Source organism: Mirounga angustirostris, unplaced genomic scaffold (genome assembly GCF_029215605.1).
Source record: "Mirounga angustirostris isolate CCGP_5_RB_7025 unplaced genomic scaffold, mMirAng1.0.hap1 SCAF_4, whole genome shotgun sequence".
NCBI lineage: Eukaryota > Metazoa > Chordata > Mammalia > Carnivora > Phocidae > Mirounga > Mirounga angustirostris.
This window is the reverse complement of record NW_026991712.1, coordinates 131,709,916-131,727,195: the sequence shown is the minus strand read 5'-3', so window position 1 is coordinate 131,727,195 and position 17,280 is coordinate 131,709,916. Positions and strand designations below refer to the sequence as shown.

Genomic DNA, 17,280 nt, shown 5'->3' with positions numbered 1-17,280 from the left:
AACATGTAAGTTGAAGAAACTTAATAGAATTATCAGACATGTTACTTAAAGCAGGAACTCCACAGTGCTATGCATTTTAATACAGATCATTAACAAATTATAATTTGAAATTATTGGAAGCATTTATAAATATATCAGCCATGTCTAGCTATTCATTGGATAACAGTTAATATTTATGCTAATTTTACTCATTTGCTCTGTAGGGCAGGATCAGAAAAATAAATCCATGCACAGTTTAACTTATAAACCCAATCTGACTTCTTTCAGCTTCATGATGTTATCCATTATCATTATTCTAATAACTTCACTAGCCAACATTCACGCTATTTAATTAAACCAAAATGTATCCAAGCACTTAAAAAAAGAAGAATATGCATAATAATAAGCACTGCAAAGCAGGAGAGTTCAGTCCAAAATATTAATCTTAAATTATATGAAGATGGAGATTATGTGCTTCATTCTTACAAAAATTACATTGCCATATCAGATTTAAATCCCTGGAAAGATGATTAAGAATCAGCCATACATTTGCATATCACCTTATACTTTTTTAAAGCACACTTATGCTTATTATCTTTTTTGAGTCTCACAATAGCTAGGGATTTTTATTATTTGATTTTTGGAAAGTAGACAATGAGGTGAGGGTAACTGAGGTGATGAGATTTGCAGGAGGATTGGCTGAATTGATGTGTAAGGACCTTGAGATAAAAGCAGGTGTATCCTAACTGCTAGCCCTTGTCTCACTTTACCCCATGGAGAATCCTGCGACTAATTCAGTGCTTGTATACCAGTTTTATGATCCTGTAGCTGCTCTAAGGAGTGGAGTATTGGCAGTCAAGAGCACTCTCATGCTTCGGAAATATTATAGGGGCCATAATGCATATTATATAAGTGTATACTGCCGTTATATTGATTTTTTTCTCACATTAATAGTAATACTTAGCATGTGATGTAAGTCTCATTAGACCTCCTGCATAAATGAGGAAACTGAAAGACACTTAAGGATAAGTGATATTAAAGAAAGCATTAGCAGATAAAAAGGATGTGACAATTGTACTCTTTCTACACCTACATAAAGGGTGCCTTTCTGATTTCTTTAAAAGCAATTTCATCATACTAGCCTTGTTAGAGCTGGGTCCACCAAAACTATAAAACAAATAAAATCAAATTTCACTTACCAGAAACATGGAGGGATCCTATTCCCTAAAAGTACCCTTGTTACTTCCAGGGTATGACTCAAAGCTAGATAGTTCAAATATTTAAACTTGACGCAAACTGGTGATTCTGTGAAGAGTGGCTGTGAAAAGTCTTTTTGATGATGATTATCCCCAACTTCCTAAATTGATTTAATCTCTTTAGGAGCATGTGCACTGTAGCAGAAGCACCAGAAACCCTTAAAAATGTTATATCCCTTAATTTCACCTAGCTATGCGATCTTGTACAAGTTACTTAAAGTCTTGGGTTTTTAGGTCCCTCATCAGTTAAAATTTAATTCTAACTGCCAAATCCTTGATTCTGAACTGCATTTTGAAATTAGACCTAGCAACCTCATAATTTGTATAATTTCATTCTCCTTTGATTACCTTAGCAGTTCATGCTGGCCTATTAACATGTGAATGACGATTGAATAAAAGCCTTACACATTTAAATGAAGATACTTCTCTTGTGATATTTCCATTTGAGTTTTTTGTCTATTGATTTGTGATTATCCAGTATACTAAAATGAAAATAACCTTGACTAAGAATCAAGAGACACAGATTCTATTCTGGGCTCTGACAGAAACTGTTCATTTATTTAACTTTTGTGAACTACAGTGCATTGAGGTATAAAGATTAAGTATAAAAATATGCATCCCGGGCGCCTGGGTGGCTCAGTTGGTTAAGCGACTGCCTTCGGCTCAGGTCATGATCCTGGAGTCCCGGGATCGAGTCCCACATGGGGCTCCCTGCTCAGCAGGGAGTCTGCTTCTCTCTCTGACTCTCCCCCCTCTCATGCTCTCTCTCTCTATCTCATTCTCTCTCTCAAATAAATAAATAAAATCTTTAAAAAAAAATATGCATCCCACTTACCTCATGAAAAAATGTAAAAAATATAAGTAGACTCTTAGGTTCTGAACAAGTGAGGTTACAGAAAAATATTGAACACCACAGCACAAAAAACACTGATATATTTCTGCTTTACCTGATGGGGAGATGTGCCGCCAAGAAATGGAAGGCTCTGGTTTCCCAGTGGCCAAGCAAGTAAGGGTGACATTGGTTCCTTCATTGATGGTCATATCACGTGAGATGTCATATATCTTCGGAGGAACTGAAATGACAAAACATGCAGTGGTCAGAAAAATACATAAAAAAATTCTGTTGAACTACATTTGATCAACTCCATGATATTATACAATAAGACTGTGGTGGTGAAATGTACCTATGGCTCATGGTCACCACTCAAGAGATTTCTCCAGATCCTCAGGATTCTCCCAGAGTTTTCTGTTCCCTGGTTGGTTTTATTATTCTCTAATTTTTAGATATTAAATACTTCAAGATAAATGGAATGTTTAATAACAAAAAAATCTGAATATTACATAAATTAAAATTTTATTGTGCATGCTTGTGTTAAGTCAATTAGAATGTAGTCACTCTGTTCCATCTATGTATCTTCACTATAATGATGGTTTTCTTGTGGAGATAATTTAATAAAAATGGAAATCTGGAAGAAACTTAAAATAGCAGAAAAGTTATGCCTACATGCTGTTTTAAGAGCTGAGTGAGGTCAAACATGTGTAGGATTAGGAGGTACGATTTCAGGGTTACAAGGGCATTTGCAACCTCAGTTTTCTATCTGCCAGATAGTAGGGCTGGACTTTCTAACTATTTATATTTGAAGGGACTCATTTCCTAAGGGCTTGAAAGGTGTCTTCATTAAGAGTTTTCTTGTCAGTGATGGCTGGAAACCACTGGGGAAAACAGATCTCTTCACTCTGGGATTTCTTAGAAACTTTGTTATGCTTACTGTAAATCTCCAAGAGTGAAGGGGAAAAATTTATATGGTATTTGTCTGTGTTTTTTTTTTTTTTTTTCTGATGTATTAGAATATGGAAGCTTTTATTCAAGAGCATTTGATAAAACTAGAGACCATGGAATGCACTTTGGGAATGCTGGATAGGAAAATCTCTAAGTGAACTTCCAATTAAACTGTCCATAGTCCCTCAAATATCAAATGGTCTCACTTCATCCTAAAATGTCATGGATATGAATCCTGGGTTCTCTACTCGCTGTGTTATCCAGGGCAATGTATGTATATTTCTCAGGCTCAGTGTCTTCATCTGAAAGCTGGAGACAATTTTGGTACCAACCCCATATAGCTGCTGTGAGCATTAAATAAACCAGGATATTTTAAAGAACTTAGAAAAGTCCCTGGCATCAGTGTTAGCTATTATTATTAGATGCCTTAAAATGCATATATGGTTTTTGAATTTAATTTTACTACTGCCCTTTTCCCATGCTTTCATCACTTCATCAGTTTGTTAGTGTGTAAGACTGGCCTGTGCCTTAAGTTTTAGTTTACTCTATACAAATTATAGTATGTTGAAGTTCCCAGGTTGAAACTAATAAATGGTAATTAGATATCATGATAATTTTTAGAAAAATATGCCTTTTTCCAGAATTCTCTTAATTGTTCCATTCTTAGGCTTCCTGTATGCAAGAGATATGCATTCATAGTTATTTTTAAAAAGGTAATTATAATTTTTACAAGGATAAATTAAATTATCTATACTTGAGTATCATCTTCGATTTTGTTGCAAATCTTTGCGACAAAAAACCCTAAAATGATTTGATTGTAAATATCAAGTATTTGATTATATGCAACTGTTGCTAGGATTGAAAAAAAAAAAGCTTATTTCTAAGTAATATAACATTGTAAGTGTTTCTAAATGACATTCTCTAATCGCATTTAAAACATATTATCATTAAACCCTTCAGCGAGCTGTTCCCAGGCAAATAAAATAAAATAAAATAAAAACCATTCCAAATAGAAGACTTTTTTAGCTTAACTGAAACAGAACAGAAATAAAGACATTACGATATCCTGTGAGGAAAGTAAAGAAAAGTGTGCATGACTCATTGGTGAATAGGAAAGTTAATAACAATCAACTTACATCAAACAAAACTATCATCTGGCTTGTGGATGTGGGTACAGGTTTGAAATAGTGAACTATGAAATACATGTGTACATATGTACATATATACATATACACAATTACATACATACCAATGGCCACTATTTAAAAAAAAAGTTATATAGTACTTTCCTTCTTCATACAGAAGACAGTACACAGAGATCAGTCTAATTTACATATTCCAAACATATAACTAATTCAACTTTAGATAGTGGTATGTATATTTAAGAAAAAGGATGGAGTGCCATAAGACCATGAATTCTATCTTCTATATAATTTTGTCAATTCCACCTGATCTTAAAATAGTTTAGTTTCATCTTTACATGTCTACTTACACTTAAAGTGGTAAACACGAGTGGTAAACTAATATTAAGCACAATATTTGGCTTCACAGAGAAACAACCAAATCCCTTAGCAATAAACTCAGATTTGACATTTAACTTTGGGAAAATGTGCGGTGGGGGAAGAGTGTCGAATTCTAGGTGTGACATGTCATCTCAGTGATGGCAATTGCCTCCTGGGGGCTCATAATTGAGGATATACTACAGGGAAGAAACATCTGGAAAGAGGATGTTAGTAAAGGAAAGTCCCTCTGGCAAGGCTCTTCTCCCCAGAATGCATCACCTGTTGGCAGCAGATGCTGTGTGTAAAGAGAACCAGTGAAATCCTTCACATGCATTGTAGCTTGTGGAGGCAAAAACAGGTGTTGGTTTGCTGACTATTCAAAGCCATTTCATATTCAGTTCAAGACTGCAAACTTTTACTGAGTATTATGGAAGGAATAATTCTGGACTCACAGGAAATGCAAAATTTTCAAGGCATAACCCTTGCCCTCAAGGAACTTAAAATTAAAAGAGGGAGGCAAATAGTAAGTAACTGAGAGACGACAAATATTTTCCATGTTTTCCTTTTCCATTTTACATGAGTAACACATGTCTAATAGGTATGCCTTCTGGGTTCGAATCAGCAAACATTAGTTTTATGTAAGTTTCTTTTAAAGTGAACCATGTAGGATAGTTTATGCGCAAAGTTATTCAGTGTGGTACTATTTATAATAGAGAAAAACTATGAATAACCTCAATGTAGGACAACAGAAATAGAGGTATTGTTAGCTCTGCATCCAGAATAAGGTATGGTACTGGGAAAGGTCTTGGTATGATCTGAGGGAGCATCAGATTCAGAGAAAATAGAAGAAAAAAAGATGCTTCTATTCTGGGTGACATAAGCAGGGAAGAATGGTAATGTCTCAGGTATCTCAAGCCCATCTGGTTCTAGTAGCTCTTCCCACGTTATGGTTTGTGTATAAATCATGCATGCACACAGGTCGGAGGACTCTGTTGAGCTCTGAATGACAAAACAGCGTGTCTTATGGTATTTCCAATACTCTATGCATAGAAAAACAGAAATGAGGAGAGCTAAAATATCTTACTATTCTAGGTGTACGTTCCTTTTTCATACACCTTATATTAAACTTCCTCACACTCTTCTCATTTAGAAATTGAGCTTAAAATTAGTTTGAAAAGGAGCAAATGTGTTCAATCAATTGCACAATTTTTAAATCACTAAATAAGTACAGATTTTAGTAACATTTTGAATTGCTGTGTACATATTTAAGTATTTATGACCTAGAGCAGAATAATAAAGGAATAAATTATTCATCGAAATGTAAACTTGTTTAATTCATAGGAAGTAATTATTATAACATTATCATCACTGTCATCATATCATAACACCATAAGTAAAAACAGTGAAGGTGGGGGCACCTGGGTGGTGCAGTTGGTTAAGCGTCAGACTCTTGGTTTTTGCTCAGGTTGTGATCTCAGGGTCATGAGATCGAGTCCCATGTCAGGCTCTGTACTTAGCCCAAAGTCTGCTTAAGACTCTCCCTTTGCCTCCACTCCCCCTGGCCATGCTCTCTCTCTCTCTCTCTTCTCTCTTTCTCTCTCAAGTTAAAAAATAAATCTTTTTTAAAAACCAATGAAGGGTGGAAGTTCTAGATTTCATTACAAATCACAGAATATCTCTCTCCTAATGGGACCCTAATTGGGGATATACATGACTTTACAACTGCATTCATAATTAATTGTTCTGTATCACCAGTTAGAGAGATTGAAGACCATTGGAAACCTTCTAAACAAAAGAGGTTGAAAGAGGATTTAAGGGTTGTGTTGGGGTTAAGTGCTTTTTAAATTCCCATATACATTTAAAAGAATCGCTCTTGGATCATCAAATTGATAATCTGCTTTACCTTTAATTATTTGCGGGCCTTAAATTCAACTACTACCTAGTATCCTGTCCTCAACGTCTATTCAGTGGATGCCACGGTGAGGGGATGATGCATATTTGGATGTGTCACTAGCTTTCAATTCATTAAAGGTAATTTAAATTTCTTGTTAGTTTCACTTTCACTAAAAATTGTGCAGTTTGACTTGCCCCAACTGCCTTCTCTCATTTCAGCCATCTATCACAGTGTCCTTAGTCAGGGTATGGAGCAGTATCAGTAAGAAAAATCAGAGAATGTATATCCAAACCAAATACTAATGATTTCTTTTTTTTTTTTTTTTTAATTTAAGTTCTAGTTAGTTGACACAGAGTTCAATATTGGTTTCAGGAATAGAATTCAGTAGTTCATCATTTACATACAACATCCAGTGCTCACCATAACAAGTGCCCTCCTTAATACCCATCATTCATCTATCCCATCCCCCACCCACCCCCATTAACCCTCAGTTTGTTCTCTATAGTTAAGAGTGTCTCATGATTTGTTTCTCTCTCTTTTTTTTTCCTCCCTCCTGTATGTTCATCCATTTTCTTTCTTAAATTACACATATAAGTGAAATAAGTCAGTTAGAGAAACACTAATGATTTTACACAACCAACCATTTGGGATTATTCCCCACCATTTGCATCATGATGTGCAACTGAGTTTGTGAATGGCTTCATTTGTTTTTTGTTTTGTTTTTAATGTGTACATATTTTTTACCTACATAAATAAATAAGCTTTTTGCTTGTTTATTTAATGAACAACCTTCACAGATGTAACTTAAATTTCTTCTAAGAATCCATCCTGTAGTCTGGAACATAATCAACAAAAATTTGAGAAGTCAACATAAGGGTGACTAATCTGTACATCATGGGAATCAGGTGAGCACAGTTTCTTATTATATTAAATGTCTGTGCATATGATTTCCAGAAATAATAAATACAATAGAGTCACACCTATCTTAAGTTCCATGACATGTGAGGCCAGGTCACACATAACACTGAAAACCCTTAGAGGATATATTTGATGGCTCTTAATTATAAGTGCAAGACACTGACTATTTGGATCTGGAAAGTTGCACTGGCTCACTGGAATCAATTAAATGCACCATCAAGTTCTTAAGTTGTAAGAGTCCATGAAAGACAACAGCACATACAAATCCAGGTGGAAGACTTCTTTAGAATGCCAGGGCTAAAAGTGGCTGAAGTATGTATTTAATCTGGCCCCAAACAATCACAGATTATTGAAAGAAACAGCAATTCAGTATTTATCATAACCATGGTATTCTGGGCACTGCAAAAACCACTTGCTTCCTTAGGGTGTAAAAATCACAGCAGTGTTTCATAGGCAAGTGAACTCTTTCTATCATTTTCTGTTTAGTGTTACTAAAATCACTTAAAGGTTTTCATGTATCTAGTTGAATTATGTACGTAGTCACTAGATGTGTTCTCCAAATGTGTTCACTAGGCCAACATGGAATAAAAATATACCTTATCGCATCCCTTTGGTGTCCTGCTGGACTCACCTTTCTCCACAGTGCCTTCCTCCACCCCCAAAATTTACTACAAAGAAGAAACGCTGAAATATGGATTTCTGAGTGAATGTTAAAGGGTTAAAATTTCATCTTAAAGCCTTGTGTCACTGATGGCTTTGATCATCTTAATGCAAGAGAGATTTTTCTGGGTATGCGTCTTTTTGAGATAACAGCTTGCACATATAACCCTCTGTACCACCTCACTCCTCCTTTTGTAGTTTCTTTGGTATAGCATCTTTTAAATCTGACAGTGTCATTGATATTTACTTCTTTGTTTATTGCCTCTTCTCCTTATGGAACATAAGTACAGACCTTGGGTAGGAACCTAGTTTACTTTACTCAACAGCCTACCACCAACACCTAGAAAAGGGCCTGACACATGGAAGATATTCCACAAATATTTTTTTATTTTTTTTAACAGCTGAGCTAATATTTCTTTGACTTTGTAATGAAGATTTCCCATAGAATTTCATACCACTGCAAGGATGATATAATACAAGGTCTGAGAATATAGTGAAAATGTAATTATAGTGTCAAGGGTCCTCTGTGACTTTTTTCAAGGATTTTCCAATTTGGGGGATTCAATATTCTTTTTAACTCATTTAAAAGCACAGTATTTTCCTATTTCACTGCCTATCATCGTTTTTGCCATGCAAACTCAGAGAAATAATTGGACAATAGTCATATACATGTATATTCAACAGAATAGGCTGTCACATCTTACACAGTACTGTATGTGTTGGTTAGAGTATTTTTTTTTACTTAAAAAGGTATGTAAATTTGGGGCCAAAAGGATTTGACTCTAAGAGTATGTACATATTATTTCTGCTTCTTTTTTTCTCTCTCCACAGATTTGGAGCCTAGCTTAGTTCGAATAAACTATATCTCTGAAGATTTTCCAAACTGCTTGAGTCAACAAGCTAGACATAACTATAAATCTTTGGAGAATTGGCTTTGTTTTGAACTCCCATATCTGGTAATGGCTGGCAACATCAAAAGAACAGTCTTCCTTTCCCTAGGCTGGCACTTTCCTTTTCAGTCTTGGCCAGCCCCCAGAAAGTGAACGCAGATCTACGTTACATAACAAACCTCCTGGAAAAGGTGCTATTCTCAAACTGAGAGAAGAAATTGTTTCATGATTTTTTTTTTTTTTTTTTGGTTTGCTGGTGGGTGCCTGATGGTTTCCTGGCTTGCAACTAACTAGCAACATTGTTTTCTCCAGCTCATAGACTATAACTGACTTTTTATAGTTTATGACATTTCAGAGATTTCTATGGCTTCTCCCTTCATCCCATCACTCAGATAGTGATAGGAGGAAAAAATAACCCAAGTGTGACTTGTAAATGCAAACTTGCAGATTTGTGAATACCTAAGGATGGAATATGCCAGCACTACTTTTGGGGGCAAAGAACATGTTTGAGCAAAAAAAAAAAAAAAGTATCTTTCAGACTTTGGTTCAATCTTTGAATCATGTTGGTTAACTTAGTGTTTTTCCTTTTCTAGAAAATCTTCATGCAAGTTTTTCTTAATTGACCTTGTCCTGCAGGAGGTCAGCCATATAAAATGGCAAAACAGGTGGTAACCTATTTTAAGCCATCCATCCATCCATCCATCCATCCATCCATCTAACAAACATTTATTGAGACCCGACTACATTAGGGAGACTAATCTTAAAGTCTATGTCTAAAGAGTGAAAGACCAAACACTATTAATTATAATAAGGAGTCATAAATCCTACAAAGTGGATTTTGCAATATAAATTGTTTTGGGAACACAGAGTAGTAAATCTAACTCTGCCTATGGAGTCAGACTAGAGGGGATACTGATATTAGAAAAGGCTTCATTAAACAGATGGAATTTGAGTGGACTTTGAGGGTTAAAAACAGTAGTTTTTAACTTCATACAGCTCATTCATCAGGATAATCTGATGAGTGTTTTATAATCTTGGAGTGGTGGGAGGGCTGATTCAGGCGATCCTAGACCAAAAAGTGTAGCATGTAGCTTTACAGTTTTATAGCTTTATGGGATGACAGAAAGACCTCTCCACAAACGATTCCCTCCTATTTATTTAAAGGTTCCATTGTAATTACAGAGGCCTTCCTTCATATCCTCAGAGTAGTTACCTGCTTTCAAGGGCTTAATACTGAAATGCAACTACCCCTTGAAGAGATGATGCCTTAATAGCTTGCATACATTTTCACACTTCCTGAGAGCAAGCAGCACAGTGGGCATAGAGAGGGCTCCATACTGAAGATTAGAAAGATGTTATGGGCAACTTTTTCCCAGTTGTAATTTTCTCTTGGGAAAACCCAGAACTGGTTCTGCATAGCAGTGAGCAAGACAATCAACGATGGAGAGAAGAAAATAAACCTCCGAGGGGAACAAACCTCACAGGACATGGAGCTATCGAAAAAATCAACATGGAAATCGCTTCCTTCTTTTCCTCTTGTCTCCATCTAACTTTGATTACCTAACACATGGGCTGTGCATGAGGGGGGTGAAAGAAAGAAGCAAGTAATCTCTAAACTTTAAGACAGATTTTCTCACTGAAGAAAGGTGTATTTGCTAAATAGATTTTCCATGGCAAAAGAAATTCAATATTTCTTACATGTGTATAGGTTATATAAGATGGCTTAGCATACATGAGGGTTAAATGTGATAAAAGAATAAAGGGCACTGATTTAGAAAGTTTAAGTTCTGGTAGCTTAACATTTATTTAATGATTTTTAAATTTCTGGTTGATGGCAACTTTCCCACCTGCTATGTAAACATTTTGAAGGCAAAAAATACAGCATTGTTATACCAGAGTTTCAATATTTTGGACTCTAAAGATTTTTATTTTTGCTTCATTTTGGCTAGAGGATCAATAGCTGGCCTCTGCACATGAGTGTTTATACACCAGAGTTCAAATCCCTGCTGTACCTCAGGCTAGCTTCAGCTTCACTTACTTGGATGGTTCAAAGATATAAAATACTGCTTAAAATCAGGACCATAATAGCAGCTACCCCCTCAGGCAGCAGCAGCATGAAGCTAGAGCACATTTACAGCCGAGTCATATATCACAGGGAATCCACAATGCCTACTTAACTCAGCATTCTCCCTAGTAGAGAATAGTTACAAAATACACAGGAAGAACATCACAACTGAAATTCCTTAAAGCACACAAATGTAGGTGTCCATACCTAGAGTGGCAGAATTCTTAAGGAACCTATTCCATACCTTTAAATCTGCAGTGATGATATCATTTTATTAAGAATTAATAATGAGCTTTTTCCTGGAAACGATTTGGCAGTATACTTTAAGAACTTTAAAAAATTCCAACCCAGCTAGCTAATGACACCACTTCCAGGAATTTTCTTGAGGAAAGTAGGCAACTTCTTCCAGTATCATCGCTATTCCCATAAACCTGGTGGCCAGCTCCACTGGTCTGTTTGAAAATGTGCCAGCAAATGCCCCCTGGAATGGGCTGGGTGAACTTTTCTTGCCTCATCCTTGGCGCTGAATTATTCTCCACATAAACCAGAGAAAACAGCCCAGCTGTGCCATACTAGAACCCAGCTGCCTTCTTAGCAAATATTTCCAGTAGCTAAAAGCTTGCTTTAGTGTTTTTGAAACACAAGAAAGTCCAATGTCTACCCTTGGTCTCATAAAGCTATAATGTAAACACCTGCCTCCCGATTTCATGAGGTAAGCCTGTTCCGGTTCAATATGAGTTTTCCTTGTTAGGCTGAGGCTTAATAAATATGTTTTAGCAGATTTTTATATGTAAACGCTGCTATGCTGTTTTGTGTACTTGCAGAGGAGCTGTGTCATTTCAGTGCAATCAGAAAAATAATGCCTTCTCTGAAGTACTCTGCTGTCTTTGTTCTTTGAATATAATATTTTTCCCTAATTATGAAGGTAGTACATACCTATTGGAAAGATGTGGAAAATATATGAGTGAGGGGGAAAAAAAACCTAAATCACCTATGGGGTTGAAACATCTAAAATTGTCCTTTGGTGGTTACAAACAAATGGCTGCCAATGCTTTCATGTCACTCAGTGTAATATAATCTCACCATTTTGAGAGAATCACTACTAATAGTTTCATATATTTCATTTAAGGCTTTTTATGCATATATTTATGCATAGATCCCAGATATTTCCACACGGTCCAAAAAGTTCACCAAGGAATGATGTTAAGCCTTGGCAGAAAACAGTGCCCCATTCTCTAAGTCATACATCCTCTAGAAACTGAGCTAGAAGGTGGCTGGAGAAGGATTCAAAAATGGGCATTGTGGTTCTCTTTCCTTTCTTATTGGAAACATGTCTAACGAAAGGATACTGACAGCAAAGGTTAGTATTTGTTGGACATTGACTATGGGTAATGTACTGAGAATTTAATGACTTTTTTTGTTGTTGACAGGAGTGGGGTCTATAATGGGACAGAGTTCTACATGTCCATTCCCCAATTTCTTCTTCCACCCACTCACCTGCTATTTTGTTAGTCGGCTTATATGGCAGTTTTAGAACATGGCCCCCGATTCTTCACCATTTCTTCCATCATGAGTGAGGTCTTAGTAGTGCCTTCACTATAATTTGAGTAGGTTCCTGGCCATCTCAAATAACAGAGTTGGGTAGAAGTAATGCTGTGTGAATTCCAAGACTGGATCATAAAGTACCATTTGTCTTTTGCCCTGTTGTCTAAGAACACTCACTCTTGGAGGTCTGAGTTGCCATATAATTAGGCTGACCACCCAGGAGCCGCCATGGTGGAGAGAACACATGGACCCCACATGGAGAACTTTTGAGACAACAGAAACAAAAACGCCCCTAGGAAACACCCTAACTCTTCTAGGCTCTTAACTCTTCCAGTTATCCCAGTAAGACTCCAAATATTGTGTCCAAATCATAGTATAGTGAGTAAAATATATAAACGTAGTTGTTTAAAATCACTAAGTTCAGGTATGGTTTGAAAAAAAAAAAAAGAAAGTTCGGAGACTTACGCTATCTGACTCCAAGGCTTACTATTCATTATAACAGTACAACAAAGACAGTGTGTGTTGCATCAGGACAGACAGTGGAACAAAATGGAGACTCCGAAGATAGATGAGGAAACTTCCTGTGAGGATCAAACCCCTGATTACTTTTACTAAAAACTAAGATATCTGAAACATGAGTGAGTAATGTAGTTCAAGAGAAAATGTGCACCTTTACACTGTGAGTATAGGGCCTGGTGGGAGCACCAGTCTGAAGAGGGCAGTGATCTCTGATAATTTCCATTTAGAAAATGGAAGTCCAGGTTTGCCCTAACTTTAGACATGAATTTTTCCTTTTCCTTTTTTTTTTTTTTTTGACCATATACACGCATTAAAATATCTGTAAATTTCTTCTGGCATCAACCCAAATTGCTCCATTGTGGGAATTAGAAACATTTGACACTTATTGGAGACACTTGGTCATTACATGCTGGAAAATTGCCATGATATAGAAATCTACATGGCCTATGAAAGTAAACAGTACCGTGGAGTTACATACTTAAAACATCCTGACCATATGCTGCAAGCCCTGTGTGGTCTGGATTCAGTCATGGAGTTATAATCTTGCCATTTCTGCCTTACATCCTGGCAAGCCCTGAGCCTATTCATTTGCCTTGGAGGGCCCAAGGAATCTATTTTCACATGACATTGCTTAGTTTCTCATAAAAACTGTACATTATCATACGAATGTGCAGTCGCTCACCTGTCATGGAATAACCATGATTAGATCTTCAGGGTGACTATAGTCTTGCCTCAGGAAAAATTCTGAGAATAGGTTTTATTTAGAAATGTAAAAAATAAAATCATGATTCTCATTAATATTCTGCTCCCACCAAAATAATTTTCATCTATCTATTTTTTAAAAATTATCATGTTTCTTTAACCACTTTTCTCTATGATAATGCTTTATTTATGTTTTTAAAGTGTAACAACCAAGTGTTATTATGCAACTATATACCAGGAGATCTCAGCACAGTCCTATGGTTACATGTACAGATTCTTTCTAAAATTGGGTTAAAGGGTAATTTGCCATGTTGCTGGCCCCTGGATCATTAGTCACAGTGGCCTAAGTGCATTCTCTTATAATTCAATATCAAAGAAATTGCTTTTATGGCATTAACTATATTATATTCAAAATTGTATAAATTATTGAAATACTATGCCTACTGCCAAGATATAAGACAGTTCACATGGAAAAAGTTGCATTTTAAATTATTCATTGGAAAAAAAGTCATTCTCTTGCCAGAAATTGTTTTATACTGGGGCTAGCTTCTGGGACTTACATTTAAATATGAATCACAAAAACTCTGGAAATTTCAGATACTCATAATTTTGTTGGTATTGAATAAAAGGTTTGTCTCTTTAATTCATTGATTTCCATCAAGTGTATTCAATATTACAAATTGTCTTGTATCTAGGTGTTAGTCTAATGAGCATTTGTAAGGAAAATATCCATAGGTAGTTCTTTGTAAAGTCATGATAAAGAGATAGAGATGATCCATATAAAAATACTGAAATTTGGTGACTTTCTTTCATTTACTGTTTTTGAATACAATATAAAACCTATATAATTAATGAGTTATATATCTTATATATACCTATGCATATATAAAAATCATATATGCATGAATATATACATGTATGTATATTGTTATATAGTTGGCATATATTATACTGGATATACCTGTTTATGTGTGTATGTATCCTGTAACCTCATTATATGCCTTTGTTAATGCCAGAATATGATAATAAAGGAGGAAATGTAATTATAGGAAGGCTAACCTCAAAAGGTCTCTCTATACAGATTTATATATTATTCATTTGGTTAGAAGGTATTTATTTTTCACTGGCTATGCACCAGAGACTATGAGAGGTGCTAGTGATTTAAAATTTAATAAAACAGAATTGCTGCTTTCCAGTAGCTTATATATTATGGGAAGAAACAAACAGAAGTAAATTAAAAACATAACTATATAAAGTTATAGGAGAGACGTACATAAAATATGTAAATCCAAAAGGAACTCACCCAACCCAGATGGAGATGGAAGGGTGGTGATGAAGATACAAAGACAATTTTTAGAATAATACACTGTAACTATCCAGAGAAGTGAATTCCAAGTTGAATGACACATGTATGAAGGCACAGAGCAGGGAAACATCATGGTCCATTTGCAGACCATCATCATGGTTGCAATAGTTGATTGAACTACTTGGCTGGTCACAACTGAAGTTTTACCCTTTATTTGCTTTCAAACCATGAACAAATTTCTTTTATTTCTTACATATTTCTGGAAAAGTAATATGAATGCAGGAACTATTTTCTTTCTTTATTTTTATTTTTTTTTAAGATTTTATTTATTTATTTGAGAGAGAGAGAATGAGAGACAGATAGCAAGAGAGGGAAGAGGGCCAGAGGGAGAAGTAGACCCCCCGCTGAGCAGGGAGCCCGATGTGGGACTCGATCCCGGGACTCCAGGATCATGACCTGAGCTGAAGGCAGTCGCTTAACCAACTGAGCCACCCAGGTGCCCGCAGGAACCATTTTCTATTGATCCCTGAGTACTGTATGGGATCATACTTGGACATCGTAAGAGCTCAGAAAGTGCTGAATAAGAATGTTTTCAACTATTCTAATGTTTCTTACTTGGAGAGTTAGTCTTTAACACATTCATTAAAAAGTTATTCTCCCTCATATTCATTACTACATTCTGAGGAACAGAAATATTTTACCACTTCTCCTTTGTGAATTAAAGGACACTGTGCACAAACTACTCCTCGGGGTATTAAGTAAAAAAAAACAACAAAAAAACAACATTGGTTTATTTTAGCTTCTCCAAGATACTAGGTGTGTCACATATTTTCATATCCCAGTTGAAAAGTATCATGCATTTTTATTTTGGCTTCCTAGATAATATCCTATTCTATTTTTAAGAGTTTAAAAATGCAGTTAAGACTGAAAAGTATATTCCCTTGGGCATGAGTGTTTGGAACTACCTCTCCTATCTACTGAACTTTCTTGTTTTCAACACTCCAGTCTTATCACTTGGCAAATCTTCCAAAAATAAGCCAAATCCTCTCTTCTTTCTGAAAAATGGAAAACTCAAATAATCAACTCAATGAACAGTAGTTCTTTCATTCTATAGTTTTGCCTATACCTATCATAACTATTTTTTTTTCACAGATACTACTATACTGGAAGGGTAGAATGTATACTAAATTTTTGTTTTGAGGGTTGAGAGAAATGAAGAGCAAGCTTAGCCATGTCAAAATAACCAAATTTACCTTTTGGGTAGGTTAACTAACTTCATAATTCTATGAACATATTGAGTATGTGTGCAAATATATATTTCAGGAGTCATTTGGTAGTTGTTAACAATAGTTTAAGCAATAAAATGGAGAAGTGTGGACAAGGAGATCACATGGTCAGAAAGAATCCTATCTGGTTAAGCCACTACAACTAATATTGATGGGTAGATTCATGTCAGTATGATGGGGGGACTATTAGAGGAGTACCATAGGAATCTGTGTTTGGCCCCTTCCTTTCCTCAATTTTAAACAATCTGGGTAAAACTCTTGGAAGCATATTTATTGATAAAACTGTATCAAGGGTCATGTGTTCAGTTATAGTCTCTACAATTTAAGAGTGAAACACTGGCGTGTTATTTCACAATTATAGGTCATTCAGAAAAGTAAAGTGCCCAGACACAGTACCATGTAAAGACACAACTTAAGGAGCTAAAAATGTTTTTTTTTTTTTTAAGATTTTATTTATTTATTTGACAGAGAGAGGGACATAGCGAAAGCAGGAACACAAGCAGGGGGAGTGGGAGAGGGAGAAGCAAGCTTCCCGCAGAGCAGGGAGCCCGATGTGGGATTCGATCCCAGGACCCTGGGATCATGACCTGAGCCGAAGGCAGACGCTTAACGACTGAGCCACCCAGGCGCCCAGGAGTTAAAAATGTTTATATAAAGATAAGAAATGTAAGGAAATACAATTTTTTGATTCATCCATGAATTTATTCTACTTTGTTCCAGTACACAGGAAAATGATAGATTTAAGTTCATTATAATGAAGTATGTACCAAACAAAAAGTGTCCTCATACTGAAAAAGATTATTATATAAAAATGCAAGCTCCCTGTCATCAGAAGAGTCTCAGAGAATGTGGAAGAACAATAGAATCAAAGAAGGGATTACTACATTGAGTGGGTGCTTGGGTCAGATAGACTCTTGGGATTTTTCTTTTTTTTACATTTTTTAAAAAAAAATTATTATGTAATGTTAATGAACAGAT

At 35.7% G+C, this 17,280-nt stretch overlaps 1 protein-coding gene across 1 annotated transcript in view; it reads right to left on the bottom strand.

Annotated features, from left to right (window-relative positions):
* Window positions 1-17,280, bottom strand: part of NEGR1 (neuronal growth regulator 1) — an 862,215-nt gene that overhangs the window by 348,356 nt on the left and 496,579 nt on the right. The window contains exon 3 of the mRNA XM_045897413.3: window positions 2,183-2,308. Within this exon, the coding sequence (XP_045753369.1) occupies window positions 2,183-2,308 (126 nt within the window). The remainder of the gene's footprint in view (window positions 1-2,182; window positions 2,309-17,280) is intronic.